Source organism: Microcaecilia unicolor, chromosome 2 (genome assembly GCF_901765095.1).
Source record: "Microcaecilia unicolor chromosome 2, aMicUni1.1, whole genome shotgun sequence".
NCBI lineage: Eukaryota > Metazoa > Chordata > Amphibia > Gymnophiona > Siphonopidae > Microcaecilia > Microcaecilia unicolor.
The window spans coordinates 502,607,976-502,629,727 of NC_044032.1; the positions used below are offsets into that span (position 1 = coordinate 502,607,976).

The 21,752-nt window shown below is 42.2% G+C and overlaps 1 protein-coding gene across 2 annotated transcripts in view; it reads left to right on the forward strand.

The window, feature by feature from the left end:
- Positions 1 to 21,752, forward strand: part of CRMP1 (collapsin response mediator protein 1) — a 118,764-nt gene that overhangs the window by 57,837 nt on the left and 39,175 nt on the right. For both annotated transcript variants that reach the window (XM_030192594.1, XM_030192593.1), the window contains 5 exons: positions 943 to 1,127; positions 5,799 to 5,963; positions 7,147 to 7,208; positions 13,716 to 13,796; positions 16,368 to 16,436. In XM_030192594.1, coding sequence (XP_030048454.1) covers positions 943 to 1,127; positions 5,799 to 5,963; positions 7,147 to 7,208; positions 13,716 to 13,796; positions 16,368 to 16,436 — 562 coding nt within the window. The remainder of the gene's footprint in view (positions 1 to 942; positions 1,128 to 5,798; positions 5,964 to 7,146; positions 7,209 to 13,715; positions 13,797 to 16,367; positions 16,437 to 21,752) is intronic.

Consider the following 21,752-nt stretch of genomic DNA (forward strand, 5'->3'; position numbering starts at 1 on the left):
AACCAGTGACATAGGTACGTGGGGCCACGGGGGCCTAGGCCCCCCAAACTGTCCTCTGGGCTTCTGGTTATGCTGGCGGGGGTCCCCAGCCCCCCGCCAGCTGAAGCCTTGTCCAGCACAGGTGTCTGGCACCGCCGTGTTGCCTACCCTGCTCTGTCTTCCCCTCACATCTGGCACGCTCCTTTTAGTGAAACTGAGCATGCTCAATTTCACTAAAAGGAGTGTGCAGGACATGAGAGAAAAACAGAGCTGGGCAGGCAATGCAGCAGCGCTGGAGACCGGCGCTGAACAAGGCTTCAGCTGGTGGGGGTTGGGAACCCCGCCAGCCAAGGTATTTGCTGCGGCAGTGGGAGGAGAGCGGCAGGGTGGCAGTAGGGGTGGTGAGGCAGCGGGGGAAGTGGCGGGGCAGCAGACCAAAATGTGCCCTCCAACCGCGGGCTCTGGCCCCCTCCCAACTCAAGGTCTGGCTATGCCCCTGCTATAAACCGCACTTAAAGTTAAGTGCAGTTTATAGATTAGCGCCTGCACCCAGGAACCGCAAGTGCATTTTGGCACGGCCATTTACACCAATGGAAACATTGTGCAAATGTTGATTCCTAAATTAGACCCGGATCCCACCTTATTTTATAATTATGAGCGTAACTGAAAGGAACACCCCCGATTTGCCCATGACCCTCCCATTTCTGCACTCCCTTTTTTGACTCACACATAAAATTTAGGCGTGGATCCCACACCTACATTTACGCTTGTACATTTGAATTAGTGCTAATTAGTGCCAATAATTGTCACAAAAACACTTAGCACTAATTAGCTCGTTATTCAATTAAATTGGGTGTGTGCCCAAATTTGCACGTGTAATTTTTACCACTTTTTATAGAATTAGGGGAATTGTGTTTTAAGTTTCAGGAGTAGTATAAAAACTGGTATTTTTGTTTCTTTTAGACAAATAGGAGAGAATTTGATTGTTCCTGGTGGTGTGAAGACAATTGAGGCAAATGGACGTATGGTGATCCCTGGAGGAATTGATGTAAACACTTATTTGCAGAAGCCATACTTAGGAATGACAACACTGGACGATTTCTATCAAGGCACAAAGGCTGCTTTGGCAGGAGGAACTACAATGATTAGTAAGTATCAATGCCACCTCAGGTCTATCTGTAGCCATCCGATGATTCATATTCTCTCAAAAGGTGCCAGTAGTATATCAAGGTAAACACAGTAACTTTCTCATGAGACAGAAAGATACAGAAATATTCTCAACTGTTTTGGGTGCCAATAGCTTGATCAAAAATAGTTTCCAAGTGCACCCTGATAAGTTGTCTATGAGGCTTATTTTTGAAAGAGAAAAATGTCCAAAGAATGTCATAAAGCAGCATTTGGATGAATTTCTTCTCAAAACATCCAAATAGATATTTTTGAAACCTGTTTTTGTCTTCAGTGCATCCAAATCACAAGGGGGCATCTCAGGGGCATTTCAAAGGCAGGATTAGGGTGGGCTTAGGGCATGCCTAACACTTGGATGTTTTACAGCCATAATGGTCCAAAACCAAAATGTCTAGGACGAAAACTTCAACATTTCAGTCTAGACCTGTTTTTCAATGACTAAGATAGAAAAAGGTGTCCTAAATGACCAGATGACCACCGGAGGGATTCAGGGATGACACCCCCCTTTACTCCCCCACTGGTCACTGACCCCCCTCCCACCCCAAAAAATATGAATAAAAATAGTACTTACCACCCTCTATGACAGCCTCAGATGGTATAGCCAGATGAATTAGATCAGCATGCAGGTCCCCGGAATAATATAGTGGTGGATGCAGTGCACTTTGGAAAGGTGGACCCAGGCCCATACTTCCCCTTACCTGTTACACTTGTGTTGGAAATTGAGCGCCCTCCAATACTCACCAGAAAACCACTGTACCCACATATAGGGCTATTGAAGTGGTGTACAGTTGAGAGTAGTGGATTTTGGGTGGGTTTTGGAGGGCGCAATGGACCAAAAAAGGGAGCAATGTTGAGATGTGTACCTGGAAGCATTTATATGATGTCCACAGCAGTGCCCCCTAGAGTGCCCCATTGTTCTCCTGGGATGTCTGGGGGACAAGTCTGCTAAAAATGTTGGCCCGTCCTACATCCCAATGGCTTACTTTTCTACGTTTTTCACTTATACATTTTTTTCCAGAAATGGCCTGAAAAGATAAACACACAAAGCACAAAACCTTGTTACAAATGGTATTTTTGGAAAAAAAAAAAAAAGATGTTTTGCTTTTTTTGAAAATGGTTACATTTGCAATTTGGTTGTGGGATGTTTAGCGCAAAACGTCCAAAGTCCGACTTAGACGTCAAATTGAATATGCCCCTCCACATATATTAGATCCTATGAATTGCAGAAGGAAGCTCTTGGGCAAAATGCAAATATTAATGCAAGCACTCATAGTAAGCTTGAGAAAATGAGATCATACCCTACATGGTAACAGCATCTATTAAATACAATGAATGAATGAATGAAACACAACATAACCAGGCTTAGGAGTGTAGCTCTTTACTGTTATGGTACACAAAAAACTAGTCCATTTGGAGACATTACTCCTGAAAGAGGAACTCAAAGTAATATCTTTGGATCTCTAATATAGAACGAACAGATATTTATTTATTTATTTATTTGTTTGTTTGTTTGGATTTTGCTCACACCTTTTTCAGTAGTACCTCAAGGTGAGTTATACTCAGGTACATTGGTTATTCTCCTGTCCCTGGAGGGCTCACAATCTAAGGATCCCTTTTACTAAGCCACATAAGCGTCTACATGCACCCAACACACATTAAAATGGAGTTACCGTCCAGCTACCACGTGGCTTTTGCGGTAATTTCACTTTTGGCGCGCGTCCGATACAGGCATCCCAAAAATGTATTTTCGGATTTGTGTATTGGGCACATTCCAAGTGGCATTTGATGCACGTAGGTCATTACCGCCCAGTTACCACGTGAGACTTTACCACTAGCTCAAAAGCTAGCGGTGAGGTCTCAGACCCAAAATGGACGTGCAGCAATTTTAATTTTGCTGCACGCTCATTTTCGGCAAAAATTTTAAAAAGGCATTTTTTGCAGGTGCGCTGAAAAATGATTCTATGCACGCCCAAAACATGCGCCTACACTGCTACAGGCCATTTTTCAGAGCACCTTAGTAAAAGGACCCCTCATTTTGTACCTGAGATAATGGAGGGTTACGTGACTTGCCCAAGATCACAAGGAACAGCAGTGGGATTTGAACCGGCCACCTCTGCTTTGCAAATGTTCTGCTTCAGTTAATTGATAATTTTTGTTATTAGAAAAACAAACCAGTTGATATTCAAAAGCACTTATGTGGTCGGCAACAAATGCTAACCAAATAAATTCTTTTAAAAATATTCACACAGGCAAATGGATACATTTTGTCTGTACAAGCAGCTACATGACCCAAATTTATCCGTTTAAGTACAAGAGGGGCCAAGGATGTTCTAGAGACAGGCCAAATGTCATGTAGACAGCAGTAATAGGTAGCTGCTGTCAAGATGGTAAATAAATCCTAATAAATAAATAAATAAATAAGATAACTTTATCTGTGCAAAAGACTGTAGCAGTTGTAACTTTAAAAGGATAACATAGGGGCCCTTTTTCTAAGCTGCTTAAGGGCCTATGCGCGTACAGCGTGCGCCAAATTAGTACTACTGCCTAGCTAGTGTGTGAGCCAGGTGGTAATTCTGAATTTGGCACATGCCGAATCCTGTGGTAGAAAATAATTTTCTATTTTCTACCATGGGTCGCTTACCTGGTGGTAAACAGCAGTTGGCACACGCTGCATACTTACCGTGTGGTAGCGTGTGAGATCTTACTGCTAGCTAGGCCAATGGGTGGGGTTAAGGTCTCAAGCTGAAAATGAATACACACTGGTTTCAATTTTAGTGCATGTCCATTTTCCAGCCCCTTAAAAAAGGCCCTTTTTCCTTGATGCGGTAAAAAATAGCCCAGCAAGAGCCCAAAAGATGTGCTTGCACTACTGCAGGCCATGTTTTACTGCATCTTAGTAAAAGGAGCCCTTATCTCTTTAAATTTAGGACTATGTATTCAGTACTCTAACTTAAACAGCTGGGCTGACTAAAAATCTGCTTGAAAATATCAAATAACTTATCAGAATATCTTTATGCAGTGGCCATGTCACTGAATTTTGATCCCTAAAATTTAATAATTGGAACATATTCTTGGTTGTTTCTTTTAGAAACTAAAGTTTTAATCCTCGTTTGAGACCTCTGAATATAATGAAAGTACTATATGAGGTCTAAGGTGTAAGCCGTGTAAGTGTCCATGCATGCCCAACCCACGCCAAAATGGAGTTACTGCACGGCTACCGTGTGGCTCTTGCGGTAATTGCATTTTTGGTGTGCGTCCGATACGTGCATCCAAAACTATTTTTGGATGCACCTATCAGACACGTGCCAAGTGGCACTTGACGTGTGTAGGTCATTACTGCCCGGTTACCACGTGAGTCTTTACCGCTAAGTCAATGGCTGGCATTAAGGTCTCAGACCCAAAATGGATGCGCAGCAATTTTTATTTTGCCGCATGCCCATTTTCAGCCAAAAATTTTAAAAGCCCTTTTTTACAGGCGTGCTGAAACATGGATCGTCGCACAATCAAAACCCGCGTGCACACTACTGGAAGCTATTTTTCAGCACACCTTAGTAAAAGAACCCTTTAATTTGTATCAGACCTGGTTGAGAACTCCTGGCCGCATTCCATGTCTTCATGAGATTACAAGACTACCCAAATCAGAATGCATTTTGATAGCACTTACAAATCTTGGATCAGGCTGAGATCTCATGAAGATATGGAGTTTGGTTGACTGCTAGCAATAGGTAAGTTGAGCTATTCAGGTATGAGGGCATTTTTTGTAGGATTTCTCAATCTATGTTTATTATACGGTTATGATACACCGATGGTTCCCAATCCTGATCCTGGAGGCACCCCAGCCAGTCAGGTTTTTAGGATATCCACAATGAATATTCATGAAGAGATTTGCATGCACTGGAGGCAGTGCATGCAAATATCTCTCATGGATATTCATTATGGATATCCCCAAAATCTGACTGGCTGGGGTGCCTACAGGACCAGGTTTTGGAACCACTGTGATATACTGTTGTTCATATCAACATCACAGCAGTTGACATCCATAATTATTAATAACAGAGAAGAGAAACAAAGTTAAATAGAGGCAACATAATGAAGTCATGCTCCAAGTAGCATGTCAGTCCATAAATTGTCAAAAGCTTGAGAAAAGGAGAAGACTTTGAGGTTCAATTTCAATCTGACCAGAGAGTCCTCAGTGCACAAATGTTTTGGAATCTAACATACTTCTCTACCTTTTCTCAGTCATATCATTTAATAAATGGCTCTGCTGTATTGAGTAGTATGCTATTGATTGATAAATCATGGGAAACACTGCTTCCAAAAGGATTGCTTGATGTGTCACTAGGTGCCAATAAGTGGGTGAGCCACTATATGGAAACTGAAAGTAGACTAATCTGTAATTACGTGTAATGACTCATTAAGAATGACCAGGATAGAGATACTTCAAAATATAAAATGAAAAGAAATGGTTCTGCATTAAAAAAAACTACAGAAAACTGCCTATTGGGGGAGGGAAAAATAAAGACATTTAACAACATTTTTTGGCCTTATATGTAGAAGGTATTGCATCTTGAAGAGAGATGAAAGGTTACTTGGGATATAAAAGGGTATAACATTTAAATATTTTTCCGTTTCAGTTGACCATGTAGTCTCTGATCCTGGATCCAACTTACTGACCTCATTTGAAAAGTGGCATGAAGTAGCAGACACCAAATCCTGCTGTGATTATTCTCTCCATGTGGACATCACTAACTGGTATGAAGGGATTCGAGAAGAACTGGATATACTGGTGCAAGATAAAGGTTGGTATGACTCACCCCACTCCCTCAGCAAAACAACTATAATGAAAAATAGATATGTGCATTCATAAGCATACATTCAGTTTATTAGCATGCCTTTAGCATATGAAATTGATTTAATGTGTGTTAACCTATGAATTAGCAAACGCACTGTCAATTGTGAAGTTCTAAAGCACGTTAAAAAAAATCTATAAAAAACAAATGTCTGAAATGTACTAAAGAAATGACAGAAAATTGGGAACAATCTGAAAACAAACCAAAATTATTTTTCATTTGCATATTCCTAATGAAAAACAAAACAGGACCTATTTACATCTTTGCAAACATGCAGATAGATGCCTTGTACAGGACTTGGTACTCCAGAGAACACAAATCAACTAGTCAGATGTACTGATACTAGTTTGTCAAATGGCAAAGCCCCACCCCCTATAAGAAATACATTTCATAGGTCTAATTCGTTTCCAATTTTCTACATTTAGAGGTCTTCATATTAAGCTGTGTTGAAACAGGCAAGCTGCTTTTGATATATTCTATTGCATGTGAACATGGTATGCACTAAGGCAGTGGTTCCCAAACCTGATCCTGAAGGCACCCCAGCCCGTCAGATTTTCAGGATACCCACAATGAATATTCATGAGAGAGATTTGCACGCACTGCCTCCACCACATGGAAATCTATCTCATGAATATTCATTGTGGATATATTGAAAAGCTGACTGGCTGGGGTGCCTTTTGGGAACCACTGCACTAAAGGGTCCTTTTTGCTAAGCTGCTATATAAAGTGGCCGTATCATGCCCTTATATATGTAGTTCCCACTTGCTAAGGCCATTATTTTACTGCAGGAGTAAAATGGCCATGTGCTAATATTGCCATTAGGACATGACCATTAAAAACTGTTCTGCTTTATTCTCTATTAACCTACTGCTACTTTTTTTGTTTTTGGTTTGTTGCTTTTATTTTAGTCTTTGAAAATGTTTGATGATTAATTGGATACACTATATGGAGCTTGCTCATTTCTTACACATATGTGTATTATCATTATTGTATTATTCTAAAAACTTATAAATAAAGATTTTTAAAAAATTACCATGGGATCACTTACTGCATAGTTAGCATAGTTATAAAAGAAATTACATTTTCTATTTGTTGATTCAACCTAATGTGCCCTTTGCTTTTCATGCAACAGGTGTCAATTCTTTCCAGGTGTACATGGCATATAAAGATCTCTACCAAATGACAGATACTGAGGTACAGTGTTCTTCCTGCTTCTTCCTCGCATGTAACACATATACAGTTCAGTATAATACAATAGTCATACGTGTTTAATATTTTATAACATATCTTATGATAAACTAGATGGAAGTTGTGGTTATCACAGAAAGAAGTGACTTTTGATCAGGCTTAATCATGAAATGAAAGTAATCTTAAAATGTTATCCCTCATTTATAACTAATCAACATTGCTGCCCTTTATAAGAAGCAATTTCTAAATCTTACAGTTATCAATAGAAATCAAACAAAATAAAACATGGAAAAGAAAATAAGATGATACCTTTTTTATTGGACATAACTTAATACATTTCTTGATTAGCTTTCGAAGGTTGCCCTTCTTCCTCAGATCCGTGGTCTGAGGAAGAAGGGCAACCTTCAAAAGCTAATCAAGAAATGTATTAAGTTATGTCCAATAAAAAAGGTATCATCTTATTTTCTTTTCCATGTTTTATTTTGTTTGATTTCTATTGATAACCTTAAGAGTGGACTAACACGGCTACCACACTCCTCTACTTAAATCTTACAGGAAGCTTTGAGAAGGTAGGAGGGCCTTTGAATAGTGAGAGGGCAGCGGATATAGGAGGGTGGTCGCATTGTGGTTCCGGGGGGGGGATTAGTTTCAGCCGAAAATGCACTGGCATTTATGGCTGAACGATGCATGGCCAAACCCAAATTGTAGGACAGTTTCAGCACTGAAACTCAAATTCAGTCTGCTCTAAAATGGAGTCCATGTTATTGCAAAAGAAAATAACTTGGGCCGAATACATGGGTTATAAAACCTAAAAACACACCTTTTCAGAATGTTCCTTCCTTCTACATCGTCATAACCTCTTAACCACGAAAAATTACACAAACAACTTCTTAAATGGAAAACAATGATGCATACCTCACTCCTGCAAATGCCACCTATTCTCTCCACCCATTATGTAAATGCGGTCTACGCTACTACTGATCATTTGTATTAAGTAATGGACATCATTAAACTGAAACTCTGTAATCATATCCCTTGTACTATGTAAGCCACATTGAACCTACTGAAAGGTGGGATAATGTGGGATATAAATGCAATAAATAAAATAAGTATTCTATGCCTCCATGTTATTGCTTATTTTAGAAGTCCCTTTCATGTTTTAGATGTGCATAAACTGGCACTTAAACATTCATATTGCATAAATGTCTAAAACTTCAATTTTACCAAGCCAGGATATACACATCTAAAACTTAATAGCATGCAATGGGCAAGGGGGCTTGGTCTGGGTGTATTTTGTGTGGGACTAGGGTGAGCCTAAAAATGAGCATTTATTCCCTATTTCAGAAGGTAAATGAACATTTATGTCTTAACACTGAACCCGCAAAAAGGTGGGAAAATTGGGATACAAATGCAATAAATAAATAAATAACAGGTCCATGGGGAATTTACACCTGCTAGCCGAGATGTCTAGGTTTCAGTAAAGTGCTCCTATTGAGCAGTGCTCAGGGGAGGTCACCCTCTTAATCTGCCAGTGGTTGATCCCACCCACCCCCCCGACCCCGAATGTGAAACTGGTAATGGACACTGGGCTGTATGACAGTTTTGGGAAAAATAAGCATTTATGTTTCATTCAAACATGGTTACGATAAACATTTATGTTAAGTCACATAGAAGTGAATAATCGAATGGCGCCGGTGATCTATTTTGGCGGCGCCGCAAACAGCTGGCTGAACCGTATTATCGAAAAAGGTACCTCCCAGGTGCATAGCTCCCTTATCTTGGGTGCTGAGCCCCCCCAAATCCCCCCTAAAACCCACTCCCCACAACTCTACACCATTACCATAGCCCTTATGGGTGAAGGGGGGCACCTACATGTGGGTAGAGTGGGTGAAGGGGGGGTTTGGAGGGCTCAACACTTACCACCACAAGTGTAACAGGTAGGGGGGGGGGGGAATGGACCTGGGTCCGCCTGCCTGAAGTCCACTGCAACCAACAAAAAACTGTTCCAGGGACCTGCATACTGCTGTCAGGGAGCTGGGTATGACATTTAAGGCTGACATACAGGCTAGCAAAAAAGGTTTTTATTTTTTTAGTGTGGGAGGGGGTTGGTGACCACTGGGAAAGTAGGGGGAGGTCATCCCCCTTTCGCTCCGGTGGTCATCTGGTCAGTTCGGGCACCTTTTTGAGTCTTGGTCATGAAAATAAAAGGACAAGTAAAAGCGGCAAAATACTCATTAACGCCACTTTTCTTTTCCATTATCCGTGAAAGCCGGCCATCTGGTGGCCACGCCTATGCTCGCCCATGTCCCACCTTCACTATGCCACCGACTCACCCCCTTGAACTTTCGTCGGCTCGGCGACGGGAAAGCGGCGAAGGTATCAAAAAAGCACCTTTCAATTATACCGATTTCGCCACTTTTGAGAGATCGCCGGCCATCTCCCCCGATTTATGTCGGAAAATGGCCGGCAATCACTTTCAAAAATGAGCTGGATAAATTTAATGCCAGTCTCCGGATATAGCCTGACATATCTGTGGTCAGCGCCAGTGGCAGCAGCTAACCGTGCTGCCTGACGCTGACTGAATATCGTAGGGGAGGGGTCTTCCATCATCTATAGAAGATGTTTTCTCTACTTCAGAATATTTTTCTTTTGTAAGCTTAGGGCATTTAGTGGGCATTTCTATATAAGACACGTCTAATGCTCATAAATGCAGAATAGGTGTCAGTTACGCACACACTTGCCCAAAGTGCTATTCCATAAACTCTCACATAAGTGGCATAGCATGTAATTAAGAAGGGGGCTGGGCAGGACATGGGGGGTGGCTAACATTTATAAATGTTTTATATGTGCACATGTTTAAAATACTAGCATGCACACACATATATATGCACATATAACAAATTCTTACCTTGTGTGGCACATACATTGCAGGTGGGTGTACACATGGGTGGGTTCGTGGGTGGGGCATGGATGGAGCATTCACTTATACACATACCTTATGGAATACTATTAGATACCTGCATTTGAGCATGGGCACTTAACAGCTCTATGACTGGTGTACTGTAAGTGGTCATATCTAAATACTGTGTGCGCATTATGACAACTAAATGACCAGTGCATGTCACTGTAGCAAGAAAAGTCAAACTACAGGTGCCAGAAGGCATTGAAATCATCAGCTCAGAGTAGAGGGCTAGGGAAAACCTGGGGAGGTAACTCCTTAGTGGAAGGGGTTGGCAGCAACCCAGTAGACCTTATGATAATGGAAGGGAGTGTGGTGTGTCTGTGTGTCCCTTTAAAGGCTGGGGGAGGGGGTTCCAGGGCAGACAGTTAGTGAACACAAGGACATTTAATGACAGTAGACAGCATGATGTCAAAAAGTTGAAGCTGGTGTCCCCAGCAGCCAGCATCTTGGTACTTATAACCGATCAGCTACTGCATCCATGTTGGGGAGACATGGGGAAAAGAAGGGTAAGGATTCCTGGACACGGTGAGTGAGTGCATCATCACTGATGTGCAGCCAGCTCTAACTCCACCTCATAAGCATGTGACACATGCAATTGGCTGCACTGACACTCTCACATGCTGAACACCTCTCTCTCCTCACATGCATTCAGGGACCGGTCCCCCCTCCCCGAGGTCTGCCATGCAGTCGGCTGCCCTGACACTCACACACTCCAAGCACCTCTCTCCTCACATGCATTCAGGGACTGGTCTCCCTTCTCCAATGTCTACCATCTCTCCCTCTCTCTTCTGCTCTCCACAGTCTAGCATGTCTCCACCTCTCCTCCCCTCCTCTTCCATGATCCGGCATCTCCTTCAAACATCCCCCACCATCAAATTCATACCTGAGATTCCCACCAACAATTGGTTGACATAAATAAAGCCAGGGCTACAAGACCCCCACCATCACCACCACTCCTGCATTACCTAAGTTAGGTGGGGAAAGCTAACACCAAAATGAAAAACTTTATCCTCCACCTTTTAAGGCACTGCCTATCCAACTGTACTTTAGGCTTTTTATAGATGCACCACACATAGGCAGTCATAAACGTTTGCTATTGTTTTTATGTAGAAATATCTTTATTGTCATCATAAGCAAAATAAAGGCATATAGCATTGCAAATAACAAAGCATGGTTTTGAGCAATGTCAAAAACATTTTCAATATAACCCTCCCCCCTTCACAGACCCTCAAAGTCCCCAACCCCCCAGCTCCCCTTGCCCCCCCCCCCCCCCCGATCCCCTTCTAACAGAAAGAATGCAAAACAATATAAACCTCACAGGTTTGCTATTGTTTTCAATAGCGTTAGCTATTATTTTGAACTATATGGCAGCAAGCTCTACCCACTGGTAGCAGATAATGGGCCAGATAGACTTATACCATCTCCTGTCATTAAACCTAGTTGGAATAAGGTTCCAGCAAGTTGGCCGCATAGATCCACAAGATTTAATGCCCTAATCACAGAGAAGAAGGAGGGTTGGAGGACTAGGGCAGAGTGAGAGGAGGAAGTAGAGGTGCATAGAGGAAACAAAAAGGAAAAAGGAAGACCTTGAGCCTAGAGAGACAGAGGAGGGGGTGTGACCCACACTGAGACAGGCTTGGAGACATCGTAGAATCAGACTAGTAGGGAGAGAGTGGAGGTGCACCCTGTGTTAAGCCTGGAAAGGGGGAAGGGATCCCCAGGGGCAGTGAAGCCTGGAAGGGGGAAGAGTTCCCCAGGGGCACTGAAGCCTGGAAAAGAGAGAAATGGGTTACCTAACCCTGGGCACTGAGGACCCCAAAGTATATGCCAAACCTAGCCCGAGTGCCTGACTGAGAGAGACAGAGAGAGAGAGAGAGAGAGAGAGAGAGAGAGAAAGCCCAGGTCTGGAATGGAAAAGTCATGCTATTACCCCATTAAGTTAGTGTCTATGAGTTGTTTCCCTGGCAAGGTTTAATTTGGGATATTGTGTAAGGGAAAAGGGAAGAGGGAAACTGGAAGCTCTGAGTTTTTGTTGTTGCTTAAAGAAGGTTCCCAAATGTCAAAGGGAATAGGATGGAGCCTTCTTTTCTGCTCTTGTAAAGGCCCCACAGGAGAAGTGGTTTGCCTGGGGGACGTAGCAGCCATGCAAAGAAGGAAAAATTGGTGAAGAGAATCCAGCCAATATTCAGCACTATTTAACCAGTCAGAATGCCTGCTGACTAGCTAGCTATCTGTCGATATTCATGACTATCCCCAACTAAATATCCCCGGTTAGTGGCTAGCAGATAGCAGGTTATACCGCTCGATATAACCAGCTATCCACCTATTTTTAAAGCCAGTTTAGTGGCCATATTTGGCCATGTGAAAAGGTGGGATATCTTTGGCCAGTTTACAGATAACCAGCTAAGTCTGAATATTGACTTAACTGGTTATCTTTAAACTGGACAAAAATAAACCGGATATTCAATGCTGGTCACCGGAAATGGCCTGGCATTGAATATCCAAGCTCAACGCTCAAGCTCATCCCCATCGAACTCATGTTTGGGGATGTTGAGAGCACCAGCAACTGAGCCGGCCTACCCCTTGGTTATGTTCCCGGTTACACTAATATTCTAAAAAGGAAAGCAAGCACTTACTTTCCTTCAGTAGAGGAGTAGCCTAGTGGTTAGTGCAGTGGACTTTGATCCTGGGGAACTGAGTTCAATTCCCACTGCAGCTCCTTGTGACTTTGTGCAAGTCACTTAACCCTTCATTGCCCCTGGTACAAAATAAGTACCTGAATATATGTAAACCGCTTTGAATGTAGTTGCAAAACCTCTGAAAGGCAGTATATCAAGTCCCGTTTCCCTTTCTCTATTTGAAATTCCAAATGGAATGATGAGATTCTGTTGCTGCTATTGGAGATTCTACTTGGAATGTTGCTACTATTTGAGATTCTACATGGAATGTTGCTATTCCACTAGCAACATTCCATGTAGAAGCCTGCCCTTGCAGATCAGCAACACGGCCGCGCAGGCTTCTGTTTCTGTGAGTCTGACGTCCTGCACGTACGTCTGTGAGTCTGATGTCCTGCACATACGTGCAGGACATCAGACTCACAGAAACAGAAGCCTGCACGGCCACACTGCTGATCTGCAAGGGCAGGCTTCTACATGGAATGTTGCTAGTGAAAGAGTAGTCTAGTGGTTAGTGCAGTGGACTTTGATCCTGGGGAACTGAGTTCGATTCCCACTGCAGCTCCTTGTGACTCTGGACAAGTCACTTAACCCTCCATTGCCCCGGTACAAAATAAGTACCTAAATATATGTAAACTGCTTTGAATGTAGTTGCAAAAAACCTCACAAAGGTGGTATATCAAGTCCCATTTCCCTTTCCCTTTCATAGAGTAGACATTCTCTTGTAGAATTGCCCTTTATGTAACTTGTTGAAATTTGACCAAAATTGAGTTAAAATGTGACAGTGCCACTTTAAAAAGGGAAGGTACAATTATACATATAAAGCACAGTTGTGTGCTCTTTATCACTGCTTTCTCTGTGTCCTTTGTTCCTTAGCTTTATGAAGCCTTTACCTTCCTAAAGGAGCTTGGGGCTGTGATCCTAGTCCATGCTGAAAATGGGGACTTGATAGCTCAGGTGAGTGAATTTTGTTTCTGTTAATTTCTTTCTCAGGATGTTGACGTGAGATGAAATGCAACCATGATACACAGAAATACAAGTCATCTAAGTCAAGCCCCAAAACACCTTGACCTGACCTCTGTGGGACTCATCAGGAGTCTATACGCTCCACAAAAAAAAGAAACAGTTAAACAGAATAAAATCCAACATACACAATAGTTTCAACAAACTATGCAAAGATATATATATATATATTAATGTATTTTCTACTTACTTAAAATAAGAGGGAAAAAGCATCAGAACCCTGTCTGAGAAGACATTGCTTAATCTCAAGACTAGAAAGGGCGGTTACCTCATTGGCTGAAAAAATCCTCTTAAAACAGTCCAGAGCAGTAATTCTAAATCACAAAATTCTTCAAGCTCTTGAAATTAACATTAAAGTAACTCAAACCTTATCTTGATCCAGTGACTACTGAAGAGGTCCTGCCAACAGTGTCCAGCATGTTTCACTCAGTAGCTTCATCAAGGCAGACAGACCAAAGAGTTAATGTGGCAGCATCTAGCCTGCTCAACCCCAGCTCTTTGATGCGGGCACCAGCGGAGGTTCCACCCCCAGCGCACGGCATTTCCGGTGCTAGTGGAAATATTTGAAAAATATTTCCGCAGGGGCTTTCCCAGCTGGGGTGCCTTTGGGAACCACTGGATTATAAGATTTATACTAAAATCCTGACCAAGTACCTCTTAGCTGTATTGCCTGATTTGGTGGGTCCTTCACAGACAGGTTTTGTAAAGGGTAGACTTTCCACTGATAATACCTGTTTGTTTTGTGACCTATTATATATAGCTCAATATCAGGAAATTTCAGTTGTAGAATAGCCTTGGATGTTGAAAAAACTTTTCATAATGTTGACTGTAATTTTCTGTTTCATGCGCTAAGATAGTTTGGATTGGGACTTAGGTTTTTGCAGAAACTAAAGATTTTAGATGTACAACCTATTGCACATATTGGTTAATTCACAAGTATCTGACCCAGTTTCTCTTTGTAAAGGAACCCGACAGGGTTACCCTATTTCCTCACTGATTTTTGACCTGGCCTTACAGCCTCTAATTTTACATATTATGGGATCGCCAGTGTTACATGTTATAAGCTTTAAGGATGTAGATTGTAAAATAAAGTTTCGGGTCTTATTGGGCTACAAGTTTAATTGGAATATCACAGAAGTTATGCCGCTTAATCCATATGCCCCATTGGCTGATTTAGAACAATATCCTTTTTTTGTTTGTTTCTTTCTTTCTTTATGTTTATTGAGAAATTTTTTAAGTTACACAGCATCAACAAAACATACAGTAGCTTTTGAATCCTCGCTAACTCTAAATAACTAATACAAAAACAAACTATAACCTATATGGTTCTTGGCCACAGCCTGTTTGGTCATTGCGGCCAAGAACAATATCCTTTTAAATTGAGTAAGGATGGCTTCCGATATTTGGGCATTTGGATGGCTAGTACTATGGAGGATGCCAAACTTAAAAATAATGTTATTCAAGATACTATGTTGGGTTGGTCTCCCCTCCACTTGTCGTGGTTGGGTCGCTTAGAAGCTCCCTATCTGTTTTCGCATCCTGTTCAAACTTCTTCTACTAACCTATAAATGTATTCACTCTGCTGCTCCCCAGTATCTCTCCACACTCGTCCTTCCCTACACCCCTTCCCGTGCACTCCGCTCCATGGATAAATCCTTCTTATCTGTTCCCTTCTCCACTACTGCCAACTCCAGACTTCGCGCCTTTTGTCTCGCTGCACCCTACGCATGGAATAAACTTCCTGAGCACCTATGTCTTGCCCCATCCTTGGCCACCTTTAAATCTAGACTGAAAGCCCACCTCTTTAACATTGCTTTTGACTCATAACCACTTGTAACCACTCGCCTCCACCTACCCTCCTCTCTTCCTTCCCGTTCACATTAATTGATTTGATTTGCTTACTTTATTTATTTTTTGTCTATTAGATTGTAAGCTCTTTGAGCAGGGACTGTCTTTCTTCTATGTTTGTGCAGCGCTGCGTATGCCTTGTAGCGCTATAGAAATGCTAAATAGTAGTAGTAGTAGTGATTGTGCCTAAAATCTTGTATGTGTTAAAAATGTTACCTTTGTATTTCCCACTAACTTTTTATAAGAGTATGGAATGGGAATTGACTTGTTTCTTGTGGCAAGGTAAGCCACCATGAATTGCGTTTCAGACTTTGAAATTACCAAGACATCACGGCGGGGTCAACTTCCCTGATCTACATCACTATCACATGAATTTTATATTGAGACAGACCAGCCACTGGCTGGAACATAATGGGTAGGGATACCACCCTTCCTAGCATGAATTAGAGTGTTGTTTAGTGTTTTTAAATGCAATTTATTTAATGCATGAGGTTATTGTATGCAGATATATCTCACACATGCTCATTGTGGATATCCTGAAAACCAAACTGGCTAGGAGTGCCTATAAGACCAAGTTGAGGACCATTGAAAGTCTATCTGTAATAGTTTTTTGGAAGGGCTTTTTTTAAAACTAAAATTAGATGTCATCTGTTATAGGAACAAAAACAGATACTGGAGATGGGAATTACTGGACCTGAGGGGCATGCACTGAGCAGACCAGAAGAGGTAACTCCTACTGTCTCTTCCTAAAGACTAGTACATTTCTCGTCTTTTATAAAACGTCCATTCTAGACACGTGTAGGCAACATTAGTGCCTCTGTTAACTAGGAGGGCTGGAAGACAGTCTCCTTGAAACGTAGACTCAAGGCTGCTCATTTGGTCAGTAGCAGCAGCTATTTGTCTTTCCTGCTACTGGATCAAGTACATCCAATTCCTGTTGGCAGAATTGGACAGAAAACGCCAATTCAAGTGGCCTGTATTGCAGCCCAAGCCACAGGGCCAGTCCTAATAGAGTTCCTCCACAACTTTCTTTATTGTCTTACCTGCATGGAGCCTCATTGTACGTAGAATGTGGAGACTGGAATTGAGATATCTAGGTTGGGACATGACCAGTTCTGATGGTATTTTAGAAGAGGCTATACTGTTGCAGCAGTCTTCAATGGACTTAATAATTTGATATGGATTCCTCTTATAAACAGAGGACTTTATTGTAATTCTGATAAATTTTCTCTTTTTTTAAGTTATCATATATGTCCTAAGTTTATTTTCTTCCTACTTTTCCTTTTAGTGTTGCACTTTTCTATACAAGTGGATTACTTGGTTGACTATTATAAATCTGATAAAGATAAAATAATAATAAAAAAGAAGTCTCCAATCAACAATGAAAATGGAAAATCTCAATTAAAAATAAAACAATGCTGAAAGAATAAGCAAATTCCAATCATCTTCAAGTGCACAGTAATGTTTAGAACAGACCAAAAAATGTAAAATGCTGCAGCAAGATGAAAGAAACAATGAAAATTCATATTTTGTGAGCCTTTGACTCGCATACAAACACCAAGCTGTACCATAACCCCCACAACATCTCAATGAAAAACATCTCTGACTGTGTACAGTCTAAGAAAACTCTTAACTGGGTGGGTTCAGAAAACAACATTAAGATCTTGATACCAAAGTATGCATTTATCAGAGAAAAGTTTCATGCTACTAGACCCCCACTGGGTCATTCATGCAGGAATATCATCACAGTGCCAGCACTGGTGAGCTATTTGACACTCAGAATTTCCAGAAGCCACTGGCAACTGGAAATTTCACTCACTAACAGAAATTCTTTTTTACATCAAGATTTTAGTATAGAGGAAAAAGTACATTGTTTCTGTAGAACTTAAGTTGTAATACACCATTGTTGGCAGCTGGTAGAACTGTTAGATACAGACAGTAATTCACAGGGATGACTTCCTCAAAATAATGGGTTCAGGAAAACATATTTTCCTCTTCCAGCACTTGTATATATTTTTGAGTCACTCAACATCTAGGAGCATCAATGATAGAACCTTTTAAACCAGAGAGATGTAAGCATATAGTAGATTCCGTGTGGAGATGCATCATAGGAGCCTGCTCTATAAAGGAAAGTAGGTACATATACATCACTGTTCCCGCTAACCTGAGCTGGAGTCCACCATCTACAGTCCAGCCATTGGGTGGTGCTGTTTCACTATCACATTTTCAATAATGAGGGACAGGAAAGTTCTGCAGGACTCCAGGGAACCTGCCTGTCTCTAGAGATTGTGGGGCCCTTTTACTACAACGCACGTCAAATTAGAACTACCACCTGGCTACCACATGCCCCAGGTAGTAATTCTAATGTTGATGCACGTCCAAAACGTGTGGCAGAAAATCATTTCTATTTTCTACCGTGTGGCGCTAACCGGGTGGTAACTGGCAGTGTACGATTACCATCCAGTTAACGCATGAGATCTTACCGCTAAGTCAATGAGTGGTGGTAAGGTCTCAGGCCCATAATGGACATGCACTGATTTTTATTTTTCCACATATCCATTTTTGGCAAAAAAGGTCTTTTTTCCAGACAAGCTGAAAAATGGATCTGCTCGCGTCCAATACACGTGCCTACAACAGCTCAGGCCATTTTTCAGCGTGTCTTAGTAAAAGGGCCCCTGAAAGCACAATATTGAAGCACCCCCCCTACTGGTAGCAATGCAGATGGAGGTCACCCGCGCAGTTTAGAAGGAACAGTGATACACATGCATATGTTGATTGGTGCGTGAACTTACAGCAGTCATAGATCTGGTGTAAATTATTGTGCCTAGTTGGCAGACATACATGCATGCATAACTTACAGAATTCTATATATTACATCCCGGATTATTTATAGGTCATCCAAATATGGGCGCAGGTCCCAGATCCACTTGCAAACTAATTAGTTAATGAGCTGTTAACAATCAGTGATTGGTGTTATAGAATATGGTCATTTATTCCCCTAACTGCCATTAATTGCACACCAACATTTACACCTGTTTTCAGCAGGCATGTACCATGCCCAAAGTTAAGCATGAGATCCACACTAAGCTAGTAGTCTGTAAAGAAAGGGAAAGGGAAATAAGACTTGATATACCAACTTTCTGTGTTTTTTTGCAACTATATTCAAAGTGGTTTACATATTATATACAGATACTTATTTGTACCTGGGGCAGTGGAGGGTTAAGTGACTTACCCATAGTCACAAGGAGCTGCAGTGAGAATCAAACCCAGTTCCCCGGCATCAAAGTCCACCACACTAATCACTAGGCTACTCCTCCACTCAGTCTGCTTAGAGCTCCCTTTGCAGAATACTCGTTTAATATGGATCTTCCCAATGCCTAACTTTGGACACCATGTATAGAATTCCCCCCGACATGTGTATATTTGTGTCCCCACCCATGCTCCATCCAGACTCTGCCCATGTGTATGCCCATATGTCAAATATGCACTACACAAGACAGTGGTGTAGACAGACCTGACATCAGGGGTGGACACTAGGCATACAGATCTAATGCCTTAGAGTGCACTTGATCACAAATTTCTAAGTGGAAGAGTAGACATGCTTTTTGGAACAGATTCAGTGAATTGCACAGCTTAAAGTGTTGCAATGTCTCCGGAGGAAAACTTTGTGAAACGGGTCCCCGTCAGGACCTTTGCTTATGTAATTTGATATTTTTATGATGTCTGCTGATCTGGTTCCCTATGAAGACTGAACCAGTGGAACAGATATCACAACAGATTGATGTGATTCAGCCATGCCCTCTAAGCTAAGTGTTATTTTTTTAAATCTTTCAGTTTCAAAATTTTGTTTTCTACTTTAGTAGATGTCTGCTTTTTAAAACAGGGACGACGTGTTGATTTGGATAGAGCTGCCCGTGCCTGTTTGATATTTGTAGCAGGCAGTACCGTGGATGGATTCAGGAGGACCTCTGTGACATTAGCAGCAGTTTCAGCTGCTATATCTGCAACCACTTTCCAAAGAACACAGCATGGGCAGGTGGCTGAAGGGGTGTGCCCAAAGGTGCACACCAGGCCCCTTGAGAACCACTTAGGAGCAGGGGATTATCATCTCTTCTATACAGACAGGGAAAAGGAAAGCTAAAAGAACTTTGGTGTTTGTCTAGTCTACTTTGCTATTAGTAAGAGGACCTCATGTGATACCTCTGCAGTCAGCTTCATTTCAGAATTCTGTGAGTTTTGGGGTAAGAACCCTTCCCCCTCAACTTTCTGTTTTAATGACTTCCGTGTTATTCGCTTAATTGAAGACCAGTCACAGCAAGCTGGGTTACTCATAAATGGAGAATCTCTTGACAATGCATGCAAAAGGGACAGATTAGAACAATTAGTAGCAATGCCTACAGCTGTATATTTTCCAGCCAATCTGGGTCTGATTATGCATTCTTCTGCTACTTCTCAAGAATTTGAAACAACTATTAAGGATGTATGGATAGTTGTTTTAGGTCAGAATCAATGCTGAAAGAAACTCTGAAACAATTATGTGGATTCTCTGAAGAAACAGGAAGTTGAATGATCAGGATAAGAAATTACTTGGCTGTGACTTCTCATGTCTCTAAAACTTAATCCCATCTGAACACACTTCAGACAGTAGATGCATCAGCTCTAAAAGATTCAATTGTGATACATAATAGATCAGATACATTATAGATTGGAATGGATAGAGAATTTAATGTGAGTTAGAAATCTTTGATTTCTGAATTTTCTTAAAGCACATTATCTAGTGTCAGACTTGTGAGTTCTTGTACCAAGTAGAGTGCTGCTGAGCCTGGTACTCGGACCAGGTTCTGCTTGGCAGCTGGACAACCCCGGGTTTCACCTGCGCTGACCGCCGTTCCGCAGAGGTTGAGCCCCTAGGTGCGGGCGGCCTGCAGGACTTACGGGACAGAGTTGGAAGCGGGGTGATAAATGTATCGGCCAGGCAGGCAGCAGGTCAAGAGAGTAATCCAGGTACAGGCAAGTCGGTAGGCAGGCGGCAGGCAAGAGAGTAATCCAGTTACAGGCGAAAGTCAGTAGGCAGGCTGCAGGCAAGAGAGTAATCCAGATGCAGGCGAAAGTCAGTAGGCAGGCGGCAGGCAAGAGAGTAAGCCAGGTACAGGCAAGGCAGTAGGCAGGCGGCAGGCAAGAGAGTAATCCAGGTACAGGCAAAAGTCAGTAGGCAGGCAGATGAGTAATCCAGGTACAGGCAAAGTCAGCAACGAGGGACCAGTAGATAAGAAGCAGACTACAGAGTTAGAAACACCTACCAAAGTAGAAGCTGAAGCATGGAGTCCAGGGAGAGGTCAGCTGATAAAGTGCTGGCATCTGACATCAGCAGGGAGAAGGGGCACAGCCATAGGACAAGAGCAGGGGAAGGAGGAACCGGAAGACCAATAGGAGAGAAGCAAGGGAAGCCAGACAGAGGAAGAGCAGACCCAGGTGGGTGGAAGCAAAGCAATTAAGGGAAAGGGAAATGAGACTTGATATGCTGCCTTTCTGAGGTTTTTGCAACTACATTCAAAGTGGTTTACATATATTCAGGTACTTACTTTGTACCAGGGGCAAAGGAGGATTAAGTGACTTGCCCAGAGTCACAAGGAGCTGCAGTGGGAATTGAGCTCAGTTCCCCAGGATCAAAGTCCACTGCACTAACCACTAGGCTACTCCTCCAGGAGCCTGCAACCACTGCTTTCTGAACAAACCCAGACAGGACTACACACACATGGCTCAGGCAGTGCCAGTCAAGTGTGCCTGTCGACGGGACCCCGCGCAGCCCGAGGACGCCGCTTGCGTTGAGGTAGGGGACATGACATTTAGCCCCCTTGGAATTGTTAAAAAAATATTTGAAAGAAATTTCATTGTATCCACAAACAGATAATTTTACTGTGGAGAATATTTAAAAGGGGCCCGATATTCAGCCTGTGGTGGGCAGTGCATTTGCTGTCCGCTGCTGGCGTTAAACCCAGATATTCAATGCAGGGTCATTTCCAGTGACCGGCGTTGAATATC